This window comes from Takifugu rubripes, chromosome 14 (assembly GCF_901000725.2).
Source record: "Takifugu rubripes chromosome 14, fTakRub1.2, whole genome shotgun sequence".
Taxonomy (NCBI): Eukaryota; Metazoa; Chordata; class Actinopteri; order Tetraodontiformes; family Tetraodontidae; genus Takifugu; species Takifugu rubripes.
The window spans coordinates 14,402,016-14,416,576 of record NC_042298.1 but is presented as its reverse complement, the minus strand read 5'-3'; the positions used below and the strand labels follow the sequence as shown (position 1 = coordinate 14,416,576).

Genomic DNA, 14,561 nt, shown 5'->3' with positions numbered 1-14,561 from the left:
TCCTCCCTATCCCTCCCTAACTCCACCCCACCACCACCCCTCAACACATAGACACACACATGAACACACACACACACACACACACCCTCCTCTTCCCCCAGGTCCTTCTCACTCACCAAAACAGAAGAAATGTGCGTCAACATTCTCTAGAGCAAATACTGTTTTCGCTGTATGGAATTCTAGTCTCCAACTTATTCCGAGGCTAAATCTGGTTTTGGGCGAAGTCGTGAGACGTTCGCTTGGTCTTCGGGGCTTCTTTTCCCGTGTTTGGTTGGATTGGAGACCCTTTGTGGTGGTATTCCTGGATGCACACATGTGTAAACTGATACTAATACAGCCCTTGAAGTTTGATACTAGCCTGGGGATCCTTCTTCTCTCTCACACGCACACACGCACACACACACACACACGCACACACACACACACACACACACACACCCACACAAACGCACACACACACACACACACAGACACACACACACACACACAGATTTCCATAGCTCATCCATCCCCAGGTGGTATCTCATTACTTACTTGTAAAGACACACACACACACACTCACACTCACACACACACACACACACACACACGCGCGACCTGTTTTCCTTTGCCACTGCAGCTTCACTTTGCCACAAGCTAAAACTCTCACTCTGCCTTCTCATTACTGCATCTTAGGAACGCCACCCGAGCAGGAAATACTTTGAATACTGAACCTGAAGCGATCTATGAATCCCAACAACGGGCGCAGTGTGTGAACACACACACACACACACACACACACACACACACACACACACACACACGCTGCGCTGAAGTGTGAAGAGTGTTGACAAAAAAGGGAAGGAGTTTTAATCCTCTAAGAAAGTGGCGAGGAGAGCAAAGCTCAGAAGACGTCAATGCCAGACGGACTCAGAAGAAAATGCGGCCTGTTTTGACTGGCTGGTTTACGGCCGCTCGTTCAGCTGAGGGCTGTTTCCCGTTTCCTGTTGAGAGGAAGCTCAGGTGCAGGCCGGTGCCAAAAAAAAGAGGTAAAACAAAAGGTATTCACAGAGAGCAAACGCCAACGCTCCAAAGAACAAAATGTCCTGAATGTTACTGGACCCAACGTCAGAATGTACAGATAAACTCATCGGACTCCCACAACGAAGACATTTTATCACACACGCCGAGTATCCGTGCACCTGCATTCAAACCTTGTCAACGAAGCCCTCTTTATAACAGTGAAACACAGGACGTCCGGTCGTGACTTTGGGCTCAAAAATCACAGACCGTGTTGCCAGTTTTAGGTGGATTACCATCAATGTGGCCATTTTCACCCCTGGCATTAAAAACTGCATTTGCAGATGGAACACTGATCTGAGACCTGCCAAACCACGCATGAGGTTTGGAAGATCATGTAGTTCAGTGTGGTAAAAGCTAAAGGAACACACAAAGAAGAATGTGGTAGCAGAAGAAGAAGAAGAAAACCACCCTGGAGGCCACAGGACAATGCAACCTCACCAAAAAAAAGCACCTAAATGGATTAGAGCATTTTTTTTAAAGTGTCAGCCGAGTGTCTTTCATATGATTTATAGCTTATGTGACATTTTCCAACAGTCATGGAATGGAAAACCCCACCATTCTGGTTCACCAGGCAGCCAGGTGATAACAAAATCATAAATCACGCGCTGAACAGCGCCGATAAAGATCTGGGACACCAGCATGTGTGAATGGAACATCACAAACACACACACACACACACACACACACACACAGAGGCAGTCACACACTTTATACACACCGGAGGGAAGAGAGTGAGACTGGGAAGGAGAGGGGAAGAAAAAGAAAGAAAATCAAAGCTACACTTAGCTAATGCCCGAGTATTTATAAAGTGGCCCACTAATTACAGTCTGCTGGAATTTGCCTGTGATTACAATTAGCAGCGTCCAGACTGGCTCGGAAAGCACTGGCAGATGTTGAGGGGGCCCAAAGTGGCCCGACGTGGAGTGGCGAGCTCTGCTAAAGCCTGCAGGCAACGCTGAGGAATTAATGCACCTTTATCTCCACCATCCTTCACATGGAGACTGCAGGACAAGAGGAACTGTAGAGGACAGGAGACACTCGGAGGACATTCCTGGTAAAAAGCTGCGGAAACAGCGACACGTTGCGCAATCGAAGCCCCAGATTGCGCAAAGAGAAATGTGCCCGAGACCACCGATATCGCGTGTCAGCGCCATACATCATCCTGCAGCGCCGCCTGAGTGAACGACAGCGTCTAGAACAACCGAACGGCAGGAAATGCTGCACGACGTGCCGCCATGCGCAGAATTCCGAACAGCGGGCGTCCTCGAGACATCCTCCTGCTCTCTGCTCGTGTGGTTAAAATTTATTTAGTGTGGCATGTTACTTGTTAGCAGCCAAGTCACAACCTGGCCACAGCTCTCACCACTTTCCGAAGGTTTTGACTGCACGCTCCGTCCTCAGCGGGACAGGATGGAATCTCCGGCCGCACGCGCGCGAGGTCAGATGGATTATTTTCCCGTAAGCGTTTAAAAGTGCTCTGGCAGTTTTGAACCTGCTGCTGATGTCAGGTTTGGATCCAAGTTTGACGAGGAGCCGGGCCATGTCGGGTTTGGCACCATCTCCTGTTCAGAAGCCACACTACAGAACCGAGACAGGAGATAAATCCATGCAGAGAGGACGAGGATGAGAAACAGAGGGGAGACGGTGGGCAGAAGACAAAAGCAACAACAAACGCTTTGCTTTCGTTCCACTTAGCTTTGATTCAAGCAGCAACATTTAGCTTTGGTACTTTCAGCAAGGAGATAATCACTAACAGTTTATTTGTTTTGATTAAACCATCGTATCCACCCACAACAGTGAACGGGGGTGGGGGGGGGGGGGGGTCTGTTGTGATACCGTGCGTGTCGTGATTTGTCTTTGCAGTTGTGGGTAAATATCGTTTAGATCTATGAAACATAAATATATTCATGGCTAACAGCTCAGAAGAGCTGCACGAGACAACACGCCCCGAAAAAGATGTTTGGAAACAGCCACAAAAATGGCTTTCTTAAAAGAAAAACAACTTTCAGTTGAGTAGAGTGGACCTCACAGAGTCGTGTTTATCAAACTAATCTACTAAAGTTCGTCCTGTTGCTTCGCCTCATGAACTGCAGGATAAAAATCTTCTTCCGTTTTTTTGCAGGAACTGAGGGTAACTTCAGTCTAAAGCCAAGAGGCTCGACGTGGTGTCCAAAGACCAGAGTTCTCAATCCATCTAAACCCTTAAAGTACGCGATGCAACCACTGAGGGCACAGAAGCCCCGCCCCCCTTCCCCACACAGGATGTTGTCAATGAGCTTGGTGCCAGATGAAACCCTCAGTGTTGCCCCGTCTGTGCCCTAACAGAACAGAACAATTAGTCAGGTGGTTTTAATGTAGCGGCTGATTGATGACTGTTGACTATAATCACCGTTTTGGTTTAGCGTGCCAGCATTTGCCAAAAATGATGCTTCGGTCGTTGAAATGCAGAGATTTTCTGCTCCTTCAAGATGTCACCACCCAGCTTATGTTATTTCCTTTTTGGAAATGTGTATTGACAGATAGCACAATTATTGGGATGAAAGGAAAAAGATGGGGAGAAAGCTGTGGAGTCTGCCAGGCTAACCGTCCCTATACAACACCGCGGTGGAAGTTGACATGTCCTTGCAGCTCACATTCTCTTGCCTCCGGTTTCTTTTCACCTCTTAATCTGATAAGAGCCCAGTCGGGAACTTCTGGTCCCAAACAAAGACCCATCTGGCAGTAATCTCAGAGACTGTAAGCAGCTAGCATAAGTTGAGGCCCCGGCCCACATTATGGCGTAAACAAATAGGCCATTCAGTGAAACAACAAACCGAAATTATCTGGAATGAAGCCATCCGCGGGATCCACAAGGCAAACTGAAAGGATCAAGAAGCAAAGACGGGGACGCCCCGAGTGTATTCCTGTGTTGTTTTTGTGTGATCAACTGCACAGACAGCTGCTTGTCAGGCACGCCGACAGCAGGCCCCGCCCACTGGACGGGCTGGACAAATATCCCCGGTGGTGCTAATCAATCACCACAGCCCGATGCTGGCGGGTCAGAGGTGAGCGCGGCTGACTGGCGCGACACAAAAGGAAAGAGGAAGTCTGAGAAGGTCTGGGGGGGGTGAGGTGAAAAGGAGCAGAAGAGCCAGGAACTCTGAGTGTGTGTGTGTGTGTGTTGGGGGGGGGGGTGAAACAGGGATGGATTTTTAGATTCAGACACCTGCTGCACCATGTTGTCTGTACGTGGGGAACACAGGTTCACCACCACTGTGACGTGAAGGTGGGAGGAAGCGCAGGCTGCTGGGTTTGTCCTCTGTTGTCCATTAGCTCGGATGTGATTCACCGCCGCTCGTCACATTTTGTCCTGCTGTCGCAAAGACCTGGTGACGTTTGTTAGCGAGGAAATGCAAAAAAGGGAGGAAGTTGGAGGACATGCAAGAGGACAGGATGTTTCAGCCGTAAAGGCTGCAGGATGAAGGAGAAGAAGGGTACAGCTGGAACGTAGAACCAGCAGGAACGCGCTCCAGAAATGGGAAATATATATAGATGTTCTCAGTTGTCTGATGTTAGCAACAGCTGAAGCCCCCCAGGAGCCCCCTCCATGGCTTCATTGACACCCCATGCCCCATTAATCTTCATTTGTCCCATCATATCCTGTCATTGGTATGGAAACGCTCAGACATCTCCCACATCAAGCGGAAGTGTCGCTGGGTACGAGGCAGTAAAACCATCCAATCTAAGGGGCAAAGGTGGGGAGGGGGGGTTATAAGTGTCCATTTGTCAGTCACTCAATGTATGCAATGCATTGTTTAGTTAAATGAGCCTCTTTAACAACCACAAACACACACAAACACACTCTCACACTCGGTGGGGGGTACAGGAAGGAGGAGGTAATCTGATTTCTCAGCTGCCCAGGAGACCACTTCCTGAGAGAGGGACCAGCTTGTAGAGAGGTCTCCCCATCTGTCCATCCAACCCCCCCCCCAACACACACACACACACACACACACACACACACACACACACACACACAGTCGCAGACCTTCTGTCGCTCCTCATCTTACACAGTTTTATCTTTCTTCAAATCTGAACGGGGACATTAGGAGTAGCATAACGAGCAAACTTAATTAATTCCTATTCACAACTTTGGGAAATTCACCCATTAGTCCATATAGAACATCTTTGACTCTGGAATTCTAGCACGTTCCCTCACATGAACTGATCCATTCCAGCTGGATTTGACCTTTTAAGAATGTTCAAATGCATTTTGGCCATTTAGTTTTACTGCCCTAGTGGAGTTATAGCGTATATATGTGCGTGTGTGAGTGTGTGTGGGCGTGTGTGTGTGTGTGTGTGTGTGTGTGTGTATTTACCTGTGAGTTTCTAAATACTCATAAATGTAACAACAAACAGCACTTTTAACCAGAACGTAAGGAGAAAGGAAAATAAAAAGCAGAACTTTCCTGTGTTCTTCCTGAGAAAGGCCAGACTCCGTCTTTGATCAGCACTCAGGAAATTTCATTAGGACGGAGACGGGAGGATAACAGAGTAAAGCGGGCTTTTATAGATGGGAAGAGGAAGAGAAGGAGATAAAAGGGTGGAACAGAAAATGGATGCGACGGATTAAAGAAGACTTATGGAGGCATCCTTGTTGCCTCAAAACGCTTCAGATGGGAAGAAGAAACGGTGGTTTGAGTTAATGAAAAGAATTCTTTTGCTGCTAACGTTTTTCCACCCAGCCCAAAGTGGACGTCCAGAACTTTAGGGGAAAAACTGAACCGACGGGCTGAACTCTGGGATCTGCCACAGTTTCAGGTGAATGAAGCAGAGACAAAAGACACTTATCTTCTAACTGAAATAATAAACACATAAATATGGCTGCATATTGGAAAAGACAGCAACAGGAAATCCAAAGAACCATCACAACTAATCCAGAAGCTCCAAAGAGGAAGCTGAGGGAGCATCAGGAGAGGCTCCACCACGACAGAATGGAGTGAGCGACCTTTGACCTTATCAATCACGAACAACAGAGGAAGGGAGGGAAAGAGGAGACAAGACAGGCAAACACACAACATCCTCTTATCAATCATGGACCAAAGAGGAGGAAGGAGAGATAACGAAAACGCGCCGGCGTCTGTTTACCTTATCGATCATGTCAGGGCGGTTGGTGGCTGCCAGCACGGTGACGTCCCGGAGCTGCTCGACACCGTCCATCTCTGTCAGGAGCTGAGCCAGGACCCGGTCGCCGACGCCGCCGGAGCCCGACGAGCTGGAAGGGGTGGACGGGAACACAAGACAGATGAGTGGAAGTGGTGGAAAGAAAGAGAAACTGATGAGGAGATGGAGGTGTGGGAGAACGGCTGAATGGGACAATGAAGGGAGAAGAGGGAGAGGGAGGCCGGTGAAGTGGTCAAAAGCAGCAAATAAAGGAAATTAGCAATGATGAATCGGGACGACTTGGAGGGACGATGGATGAGCTGCCTGGTGGGAGGACAGGGAGAGCGTGTAGCGGGAAATAAATGACGGGGACGACGGTCCAAAGGAAGATTATGAATAGGTGGGAAAGGACAAAGGGAAAGCTGAAATGAAGGTGTGCTGTGAAGGAGGAAACGGATGATCCGAGAGCGAGTTCTGACTCTCAGGACGAGCTCATTCATCAGCCATATTTACTTTATTACGTAAAGGTGATGAAAAGGGGCCAGTTCCCGAGATGGAACGTTCGAATTTCCCGTTAACTCGGACGTCGTGGCGCGTTCTTTCATTCCAATATTTCTTTGTGATTAAAAAGACTTTGGCAGCGGAGGCCAGCTTTCCTGCCAGCAGACACGGGAATACGTCAACCTCCTCGCGAGGCGGAGGTTAACGAATGAGCCCTCGGACGCCTCGCGAGCTCGGAGCTTCGCCATCGCTGGGAGAATGTCTGAGCAAACAGGCCGCCAGCGTGATGAGGTGGCTCCACGCCGCCTGGTAACGAATCTGACAACGGCGATCTTATCATTGTTCCAGAAGAAAGAGTTTTTATCCATAACACACACACACACACACACACACACGCACACACACGCGCACACACACACACACACACACACACACACACACACTGGTGACAGGACCAGCGGAAGTGCCAAACATCATTAGCAGAGAGGCTGCAGAGGAGCACAAAGGAGCTCTGTCACTGAATTATGAAGGGATAGAAAGAGGGGAGGAAAGAGGGGGAGAAGAAGGGGGGAAAGCTGGACAGAGGGCAGAAGGATGGGAGGTAAAGGAGGACAGACGGGGTGCGAACAAGAGGAGCAACGAGGTGAAAGGATGAGAGGATGAATGAGAGTCTGGGGTGTCATCTAAGGAGGACGACGGGAAGAATGATGGGAGGATGACAGACGAGTGTTTTGAGTTGTCAGAAATCAAATTTGTCATTTCCAAACTCAACAATCCGCCTTTCTGCTGCCGTGACTGCATCTTCTGCGGTTCCTCTCTCAACACTTTATTTTCATTTCACTCATCCTTCCCTTCTCTCGCCATCATCCCTTCTCCTTCGTGTCTGCTTTTGCCTCTTCCTGTCCTCCTTCCGCCTCCTTCCTTTCAACCGGCGGCGGTTTTGGGCCGGTGGCAGGTGGGCTGACAGATTTACAGGTTCTCCTCGCCTCCCGCCTCCAGAGGAAAGAACTCGGCAGAGCTCGTCTGCGTGTGTCAACACTTTTCTCTGAACGTTTTGGCCACTTCATTGATTAAAGATGGCAGGAAGTCGGCCTGATAAATAAACTTTATAGATCAGTGTTAAGTGTGGGTTTTTCAACTGGCGTGTGGCCTCCGGGCACGGGTTCAGGTCCGAGTCTGACAGGCGGCGTGGCCCGGTGAGAACCGAACGCCGCTGGGAGCAGAACCGGTGGAGAAAAGGGGATAAAAGCGCAAAAACTTAAAAGAGCAAAGAAAGATTTGAGCAAAGTTCCAGTTTCCTCTGGAAAACGCGTATTTTCCGTCTCTGCTGGAGTCTAAATTTGGAAGAGCTGTGCGAGACAGAGATAAGGGACAAAAATAACCTGCAAAATAGAGACGGGCTACGGGAAGCGAGCGCTGGTTCAGATGAAGTTCTGTCCGATGACTCTGGCGGAACAATCCGGTCTGTCAGAAAAGCTGCTCTTTGGCCTCTCTCGTACCCGGTTTCACGGACCGGTTCACCAGGAAGTATGCTGCATATTTGGCCTTCCCCATCTGCTGCGGACGGGCACAATGAAGTGTTTGTCTGTCCCCGGCCCGCGTCCCCTCCCTCACCCCCACCGCCTCCACCCCGTCCTCTTTCCTTTAAGCCACAGATGTTCCCAGTGCCATCCCACTGAAACGCCTAAGGACAAGGCCGTGTTTTGTGTCCGCCAGTGGAGAAAAAGCCGCGGAGAGTCCGAGTGGACGCCATGGGAACCGATCGGCTGGCTCTGATAGGGCGTCTGCGTTCTGCGCCCCAACAGTTCAGGGGTGAATCCGAGCGAGATCGGGAGGAAGGCGGAATTAAGCAAGACCGCAGAGATGACTGGGCGCTTGTCATCGCCGAACAATGGCTGAACACAGCGGCGCGCGGCGGACAGTAGCGCTGCTGGGAAGTCGGCGATCGGGATTTTCCAACAGGAAGTGGGACTGGGGTGGGCAGGGAGAGCGGATTTCTGTAGCTCCACTGAGAAGTGCCGCTTCAACATACGCACCTTCCTCTTTCACTGGCGAGAGCGTCGATCTCGTCGAAGAAGACGATGGAGGGAGCGACGGCCCTCGCCTTCCGAAACACCTGCAGACCAGCGACAATAGAAAAGAGGGAAGCAGAGCGAACTTTAGACGGGGACACCTATGATTCATCCTGGGCACAAACACGTACAGGAAATACAGCAGCCATTAATGCCGCCGGCTACGTGACGGTCCGTCCGCTTGTGACGTCAACGACTAAATATACCAACAAAGGAGCTTTAGCTGGGAAAGACAGTCGGGGCCGTATGACCACCATTACAAACATTCATTATTAGAATGATGCTTTTGTTCTCAACATCAACCGTCATCAGACCCTGGGGGGCCTGGGTCCCCTGAACAGCTTAATAAGGGTGGGAACGTACCTCTCTCACGGCTCTTTCGGACTCTCCAACATACTTGCTCAGTAATTCTGGACCCTAAAAAAAGACCAGAAATACACTTGATAAAAGGCAGCGACTGAGCTGATGCAGTGAAGTGCGCCAAAGTTCTTGGACCTAGATGTGTTTGCTCTGGAAGTGGGGAGAGTAAGGAAGCTAAATGAAATGTATGCTGTTTGGCTGACACTTGCAGTCAGCAGAGGCAGGAATGTTCAGCGGAACATGTGAGCGAGCGTGTACTGGAAGACGAGAAAGAAATCCTTCCATGGCTGTTCAGTTGCGTCAGGCCTGTTTTTCAACATTAACGGTTCCGCACCACAGGTTACCGGTCTCTCCACTCTAATTCCTCCCTTTGCTCACGAGCAGATAAACATCCACTCAGGCCTCACAAGAACTTCCTCCCCTGCAATCCAGCCTTTCAACACCTCTGGGCCAACAGAGGAGACGACACTTAACTCCCAGCCCTTTTGTCTCCTGCTATAAGTGTGGTGGTTGACTCATTAATCCTGGGCTCCTCTCTCTGGGCTGGACACGATGAGTCTTCAACCCTTGACGCTGCAGAGATGCGTTGGCCCGAGAAGCAGCGGCGGGCGGAAGCCGAAATCGACAAGATGATAATAGGGCCTTTTCACACAGAGGAACGAGGCCGAGCCCCGACGTATCCCCGTTTAGATCTGGATAACATATCTGGGTCGGTGCAACTGGTGCGCTGGGATGCTTTTAGGGGGCGGGATGCTTTCAGCCGTTTGGTGGAGCACACATCCACAATCTGCAACACGAATGTCCATCCAGCAGCAACAACTTGTTTTTAAATAAACACCATGGAACCAAGTCTGCTAATCCACCCCCCCTCCAACCACACTGAGCTCAATGACCCTGACGAGAGGTTCTGTCGAACCCATCGCGTTTCACACGACAACAGCTTTTCACACCAGAAATCCGGCAGGTTGATCAATCAATCACTGTCGACCGAGGCTGATCGATGGAGGTAAAGGGGTGATTAATGAGAGGGGACAAAGGGAGAGGTCAAAGGTCGGGGGGGGAGCTTTCCGCAGCGGGGGTAGGACAGTCAAGTTTAGAAAAGGGGTTAAATACAATTTTATTTAAAGAGAAAAGAGAGAAGAGGATGATAAAGAATTTAAAAACTCACTTTAATGGCCAAGAAGTTGAGGCCGCTTTCATTGGCCAGGGCCTTGGCTATCATGGTCTTGGAGCATCCAGGAGGTCCATAGAGCAGAACGCCTTTGGGAGGCAGGATCCCCATGCGGGTGAAGGCCTCGGGATGCCTCAGGGGCCACTCCACGGCCTGCTTTAGTTTCAGCTTCACTTCTTCCATGCCGGCTACGTCAGACCAGCGGACCTGAAGAGAAAGAATTTTTGATTCCAAAGGACAGAAATATCAACTTAGAATTGAAAAACAGGTACTGACAATTAAAAAAAATGTAATAATAATATATAGTTAACTAAAAGACCTGATCTGACCTCTTTCTGATCTTTAGATCACAAAGTTCTGACAGGCAACTGTTTGAGCGGCTGCTGTTGTCAGATGCATCTGTTATGTAACCCCACAGAGGACGTTTTAAACCTCCTGACCCAAGAAAAACTGCAGAGAACTGCGAGTTCTTCCAGGCTGCTGATGGTCAGGAGGAGGAATATGGAAGCATATTTGGAAGGAGAGGGAGGAACTGAGGGTTCAGGTTAAATCGGGGGAACTGTGGATGGAAAGAACGAGCGACAGCTGTATGTGTGACGGATGGACGGGTGGAGAGAGGAAGGAAGAGTCCGGAGGTGATGAAGCAGACCAGAAGAGATGCCCTCATCTAAAAATCCTTCAGGATTTCTTGCAGTTCCTTTCTTCAACGCCCCCCCATCTCATCTATCGATCACAGAGAAACATCAGATGCTCAATGCTGAACAACACAAAATGCAAGAATGCTGCTTTAACGGTACTTCAACCCCCCCACCCCCACTGCACTCTCTCTTTTACTTGACCCTCGTTATCACAACATCTCTTCCCCTGTTCATTTCATCCTCTCTCCCCACTCTCCCTCCCGTGGTAACACATCCCAGGCCACCGGCGCCGTCTCCAGGGAACCGAGCACCTAATGGAAACCTGGCGCCAGGCCACATACTGTAAATACCGAACAATTTATGGACAGTGTTGGGGGGGGGGGTAGATGAGATGGGGCGATAGGCCGGAAGCAAGAGAGAGAAGTGGAAGGCCCCAGAGGGATGGAATGAAATATAAAGTGTGGAGAGATAAAAGCAGGGGGGAGACAGGCTCATTGAGAAAGAAATGGAGGAAACAGGTGAGGAGGAGGAGGAGGGCTAACGAGACAGATGAAGAATGAAGAGGGTCCTGTGGTCTCAACCACAGGCTACAACACTGATGTGATACAGTTACCGACTCGATGGCAGGAGCCTCTAACATCCCACAGAGGTCGTCAATCACTGGAGAAGCTTCCACTGAAGGCACCTAAAGGACTCTCAGACGGTGAGAAGCCAGATTCTCCGGGCTGATGGAACCAAGACTGAATATTTGGGCCTTAATCCTAATCATCAGTGAGAAGGTCAGGGTTGAGGGAAAGCTGAACATTTAAAGATATATTGTCTGAACCCGCACGAGCTCAGGCTGGGAGAGGACTCCAGTGCACCAAAGAAACTGAAGACTGGAAGTGCTGCTTTGTCATTCTGGGGTGTTGAGAACGCAGAGATTTGGTTTTTCCAGTTCACCACGAGGCCACAGCTTCACGAAGAGAGCGAGCGATGAAAAATAAACGCGACGTCGGGGGGGGGATTCCGTGCAAGTCGAAGGTAAAGCGGGACATATTTATGTCCACCATCGCTCGGGAGGAGCAGCAAACCTTCAGAGCTGCTGAGGTGAAGAGTTTTTGGTGCCTCTCCTGAGCTCGCACCCACCAGCTGTTTGGGATGAGGGTGAAGCAGACGTGCAGGGTCACACTGAAGCCTCCTCTCTTCTCTTCTGGTAGAGTCTCATCATCAGACGCTGCTTTTAGGTGCTTTTAATCATGAAAGACGAGCATTTGTGGAACTGGAAGGCCGGTTTGGAAGGCTCACACCTTGCTGCGCTGTGTTCTTGTTCTTGCCTTCCTTTCTGTGTGAGACACAGTTATTATCTTTTACTGTTGTGTTCTGAACTTTACAAGAGGCCTCTGAGGCTCTGGTCCTTTGATGGGGTTGAGAGGAGGGTGAAGTGGTGGCGGGGTGTGTGTGTGTGTTTGGAGGGGAGGGGGGGTTACACAGTCGCCAAATAAAATCATTAAAAACAGACTGGGGAGGAAGTTTATTTAGCAAAAACAAAAAGAAGATGGGGGAAGAAGGAGGAACTTGTCTAGAAGAGGAAGCGTCCCCGTAACAAAACAATCAATTAAAAAATTCCAACTTATTTACACACAAGTACGACAAAAATCGAGAGGCATGATGTGCAGATTCGTGATCTACGACGGGTTCCGAGGAAATTGAGGCGCGTATTCATCCGGCACCACTGGAAGTTTTCTATATAAAAGGGATTAGAAACAAATGTTTGCGCTCATGTGGATGTAATCAAGTCCGAGTCGCTGCGGCTGCCCTTTCAGCTCAGCTCTGCTCAGAGGATAAAACAAAAATCGAAACCCAAAAGTCTCTTCCAGGAACCGCCCGCAAGAACTGAACGTCTCCGAGTGTTGCGGAGAGAAGAGGGGAGAGGAAAGAAGGAGGGAGGGAGGGGAGGATGTTTCTTCTCCCTCTCCAGCTCCCTCTTTTTTTTGGCCAGGAACTGCCAGCGACCCGATCTGCTTTAAATTACCGGTGGAGGATGATGTTAGCCCTCTTCCTGTCCGTTATGTCTTGCACATGCAAACTCCAAAACATCCTGGAGTCTCACCGCTGTCCTCTCATCTCCTCCCTCTCCCTCCCTTCATCCGCTAAGAGCAGAGTGATTCATCTCCAGTGCAGCGGAGGGCGTCCACAGGGGTCTGCAGCCTGACCTCATCTTTAAAGTGCTGGAGATTTAGTGGTCCAAGAGTAATTACAGGATTTTGTAATTCTGGGAGGAAGTGAACGCAACACGGTTTCATCTCCGAAGCAAGCGGAACAAATACCAGATTTGATTTCCGTTTCATCTGTTCTGTGTTCTCACCACTAGAGTCCGCCAAGTCTTAGACGCCAGACCTGCCGTCCCCTCCCGAGGGACGGAGGACGTGTGACGGTGTCCACGGGTGGAATGTTTCTAAATCTTGGCGCTCCCGAGGCTCAACGAGACAGGTGTTAAAGGCGGAACAGCTCGTATAATACAGTCGTCCATCTCAGCACACTTTTGACCAGAACCTGATTTGATCCTCCAGCTATTTTCTGAATTTACGGCATGTCAAACCGGAGGCAATAAAGTTTTCCTCATTTCTTTTCCCTGCGCTTGGCTAACAGCGCACAACAGACACATTCTGGCACGTTTTCCGCTGTCATTTCTCTAAGCCTGGAAAGCCACGGTTTTCCAGTTTTGCTTCTTGCCTTTTACTCTCAAACCCAAAATAACTGCAGACGTCTCCTTTTTTCACCCCATTTCCCCCCATTTCAGGGGACTTGGAAGGAACCATCTTAGGGATTCGGGAACGGACCGATGCGACCCTGAACTACGGGAAGAGCAACGATCAGAGTCAGAGGTGCGATTACCTTTGGAACATCAACGGCCACTTCCCTCATGGCGCTGGGCTTCACAGCAGACATGGCCCATTGCAGGTCCTGCACAGTGATGCTGACTGCACCCTTCAGCTGCTTGTCTGACGGCTGCTGGGATCCTCCCATCGCTCGTCTCAGCGCGTGCAAGCCTGCAGAAAGATGGGCTACACGTTAAATATGACACCGGGTCAGAAAAATGGGGGGAACTGGGTTAGCTTCTAGAGTATAAGGCCAAATAAATGGCTGATGTACGTGGCTTCGGTGGCAAACGCAGAAATAGAGCGCCTCTGAAACATTAATATTTCTCTTTTCTGGTGACTAATCCTGATGTCAGAAAAAGCTGAAATTCTAAAGGTTTCCAGATGTGGTGGATGCGTGCTGCTGTACGAAAAAAGAACCTTCGCTAAACATCTGAGGCAGCAGACCTAAATCCACCAGGATAAACCGCACATACATCAACGTGGAGCGCGCAGAGTGTACATACCTCCACCAAATCCACGAATTAAGACTTTTGGTGCAGCTCCAAATGAGGAGGTGAGGCCACCGCCGACATGGTGAACCCCATCACCGTGTAGTTTGTGTGTCATCGTGCATCCTACGCTCGTGTCTAGATGCAAAAAAATCTCCTCTTTATGTGACCTGAAGAGGATAACGTGAATATGCACTTTCGCCACCAACAGGACAGGGGCGGAATTGCAGTCATATTTCTCCATCTGTTATCCCTCTAAACGT

At 49.7% G+C, this 14,561-nt stretch overlaps 1 protein-coding gene across 1 annotated transcript in view; it reads right to left on the bottom strand.

Moving 5' to 3' along the window:
• afg2a (AFG2 AAA ATPase homolog A) overlaps positions 1-14,561 on the bottom strand; it is a 59,310-nt gene that overhangs the window by 34,467 nt on the left and 10,282 nt on the right. Inside the window, exons 11-15 of the mRNA XM_011610997.2 lie at positions 13,824-13,978; positions 10,306-10,515; positions 9,141-9,194; positions 8,742-8,821; positions 6,190-6,316 (exon numbers count right to left, since the gene is read on the bottom strand). Coding sequence (XP_011609299.2) covers positions 6,190-6,316; positions 8,742-8,821; positions 9,141-9,194; positions 10,306-10,515; positions 13,824-13,978 — 626 coding nt within the window. The remainder of the gene's footprint in view (positions 1-6,189; positions 6,317-8,741; positions 8,822-9,140; positions 9,195-10,305; positions 10,516-13,823; positions 13,979-14,561) is intronic.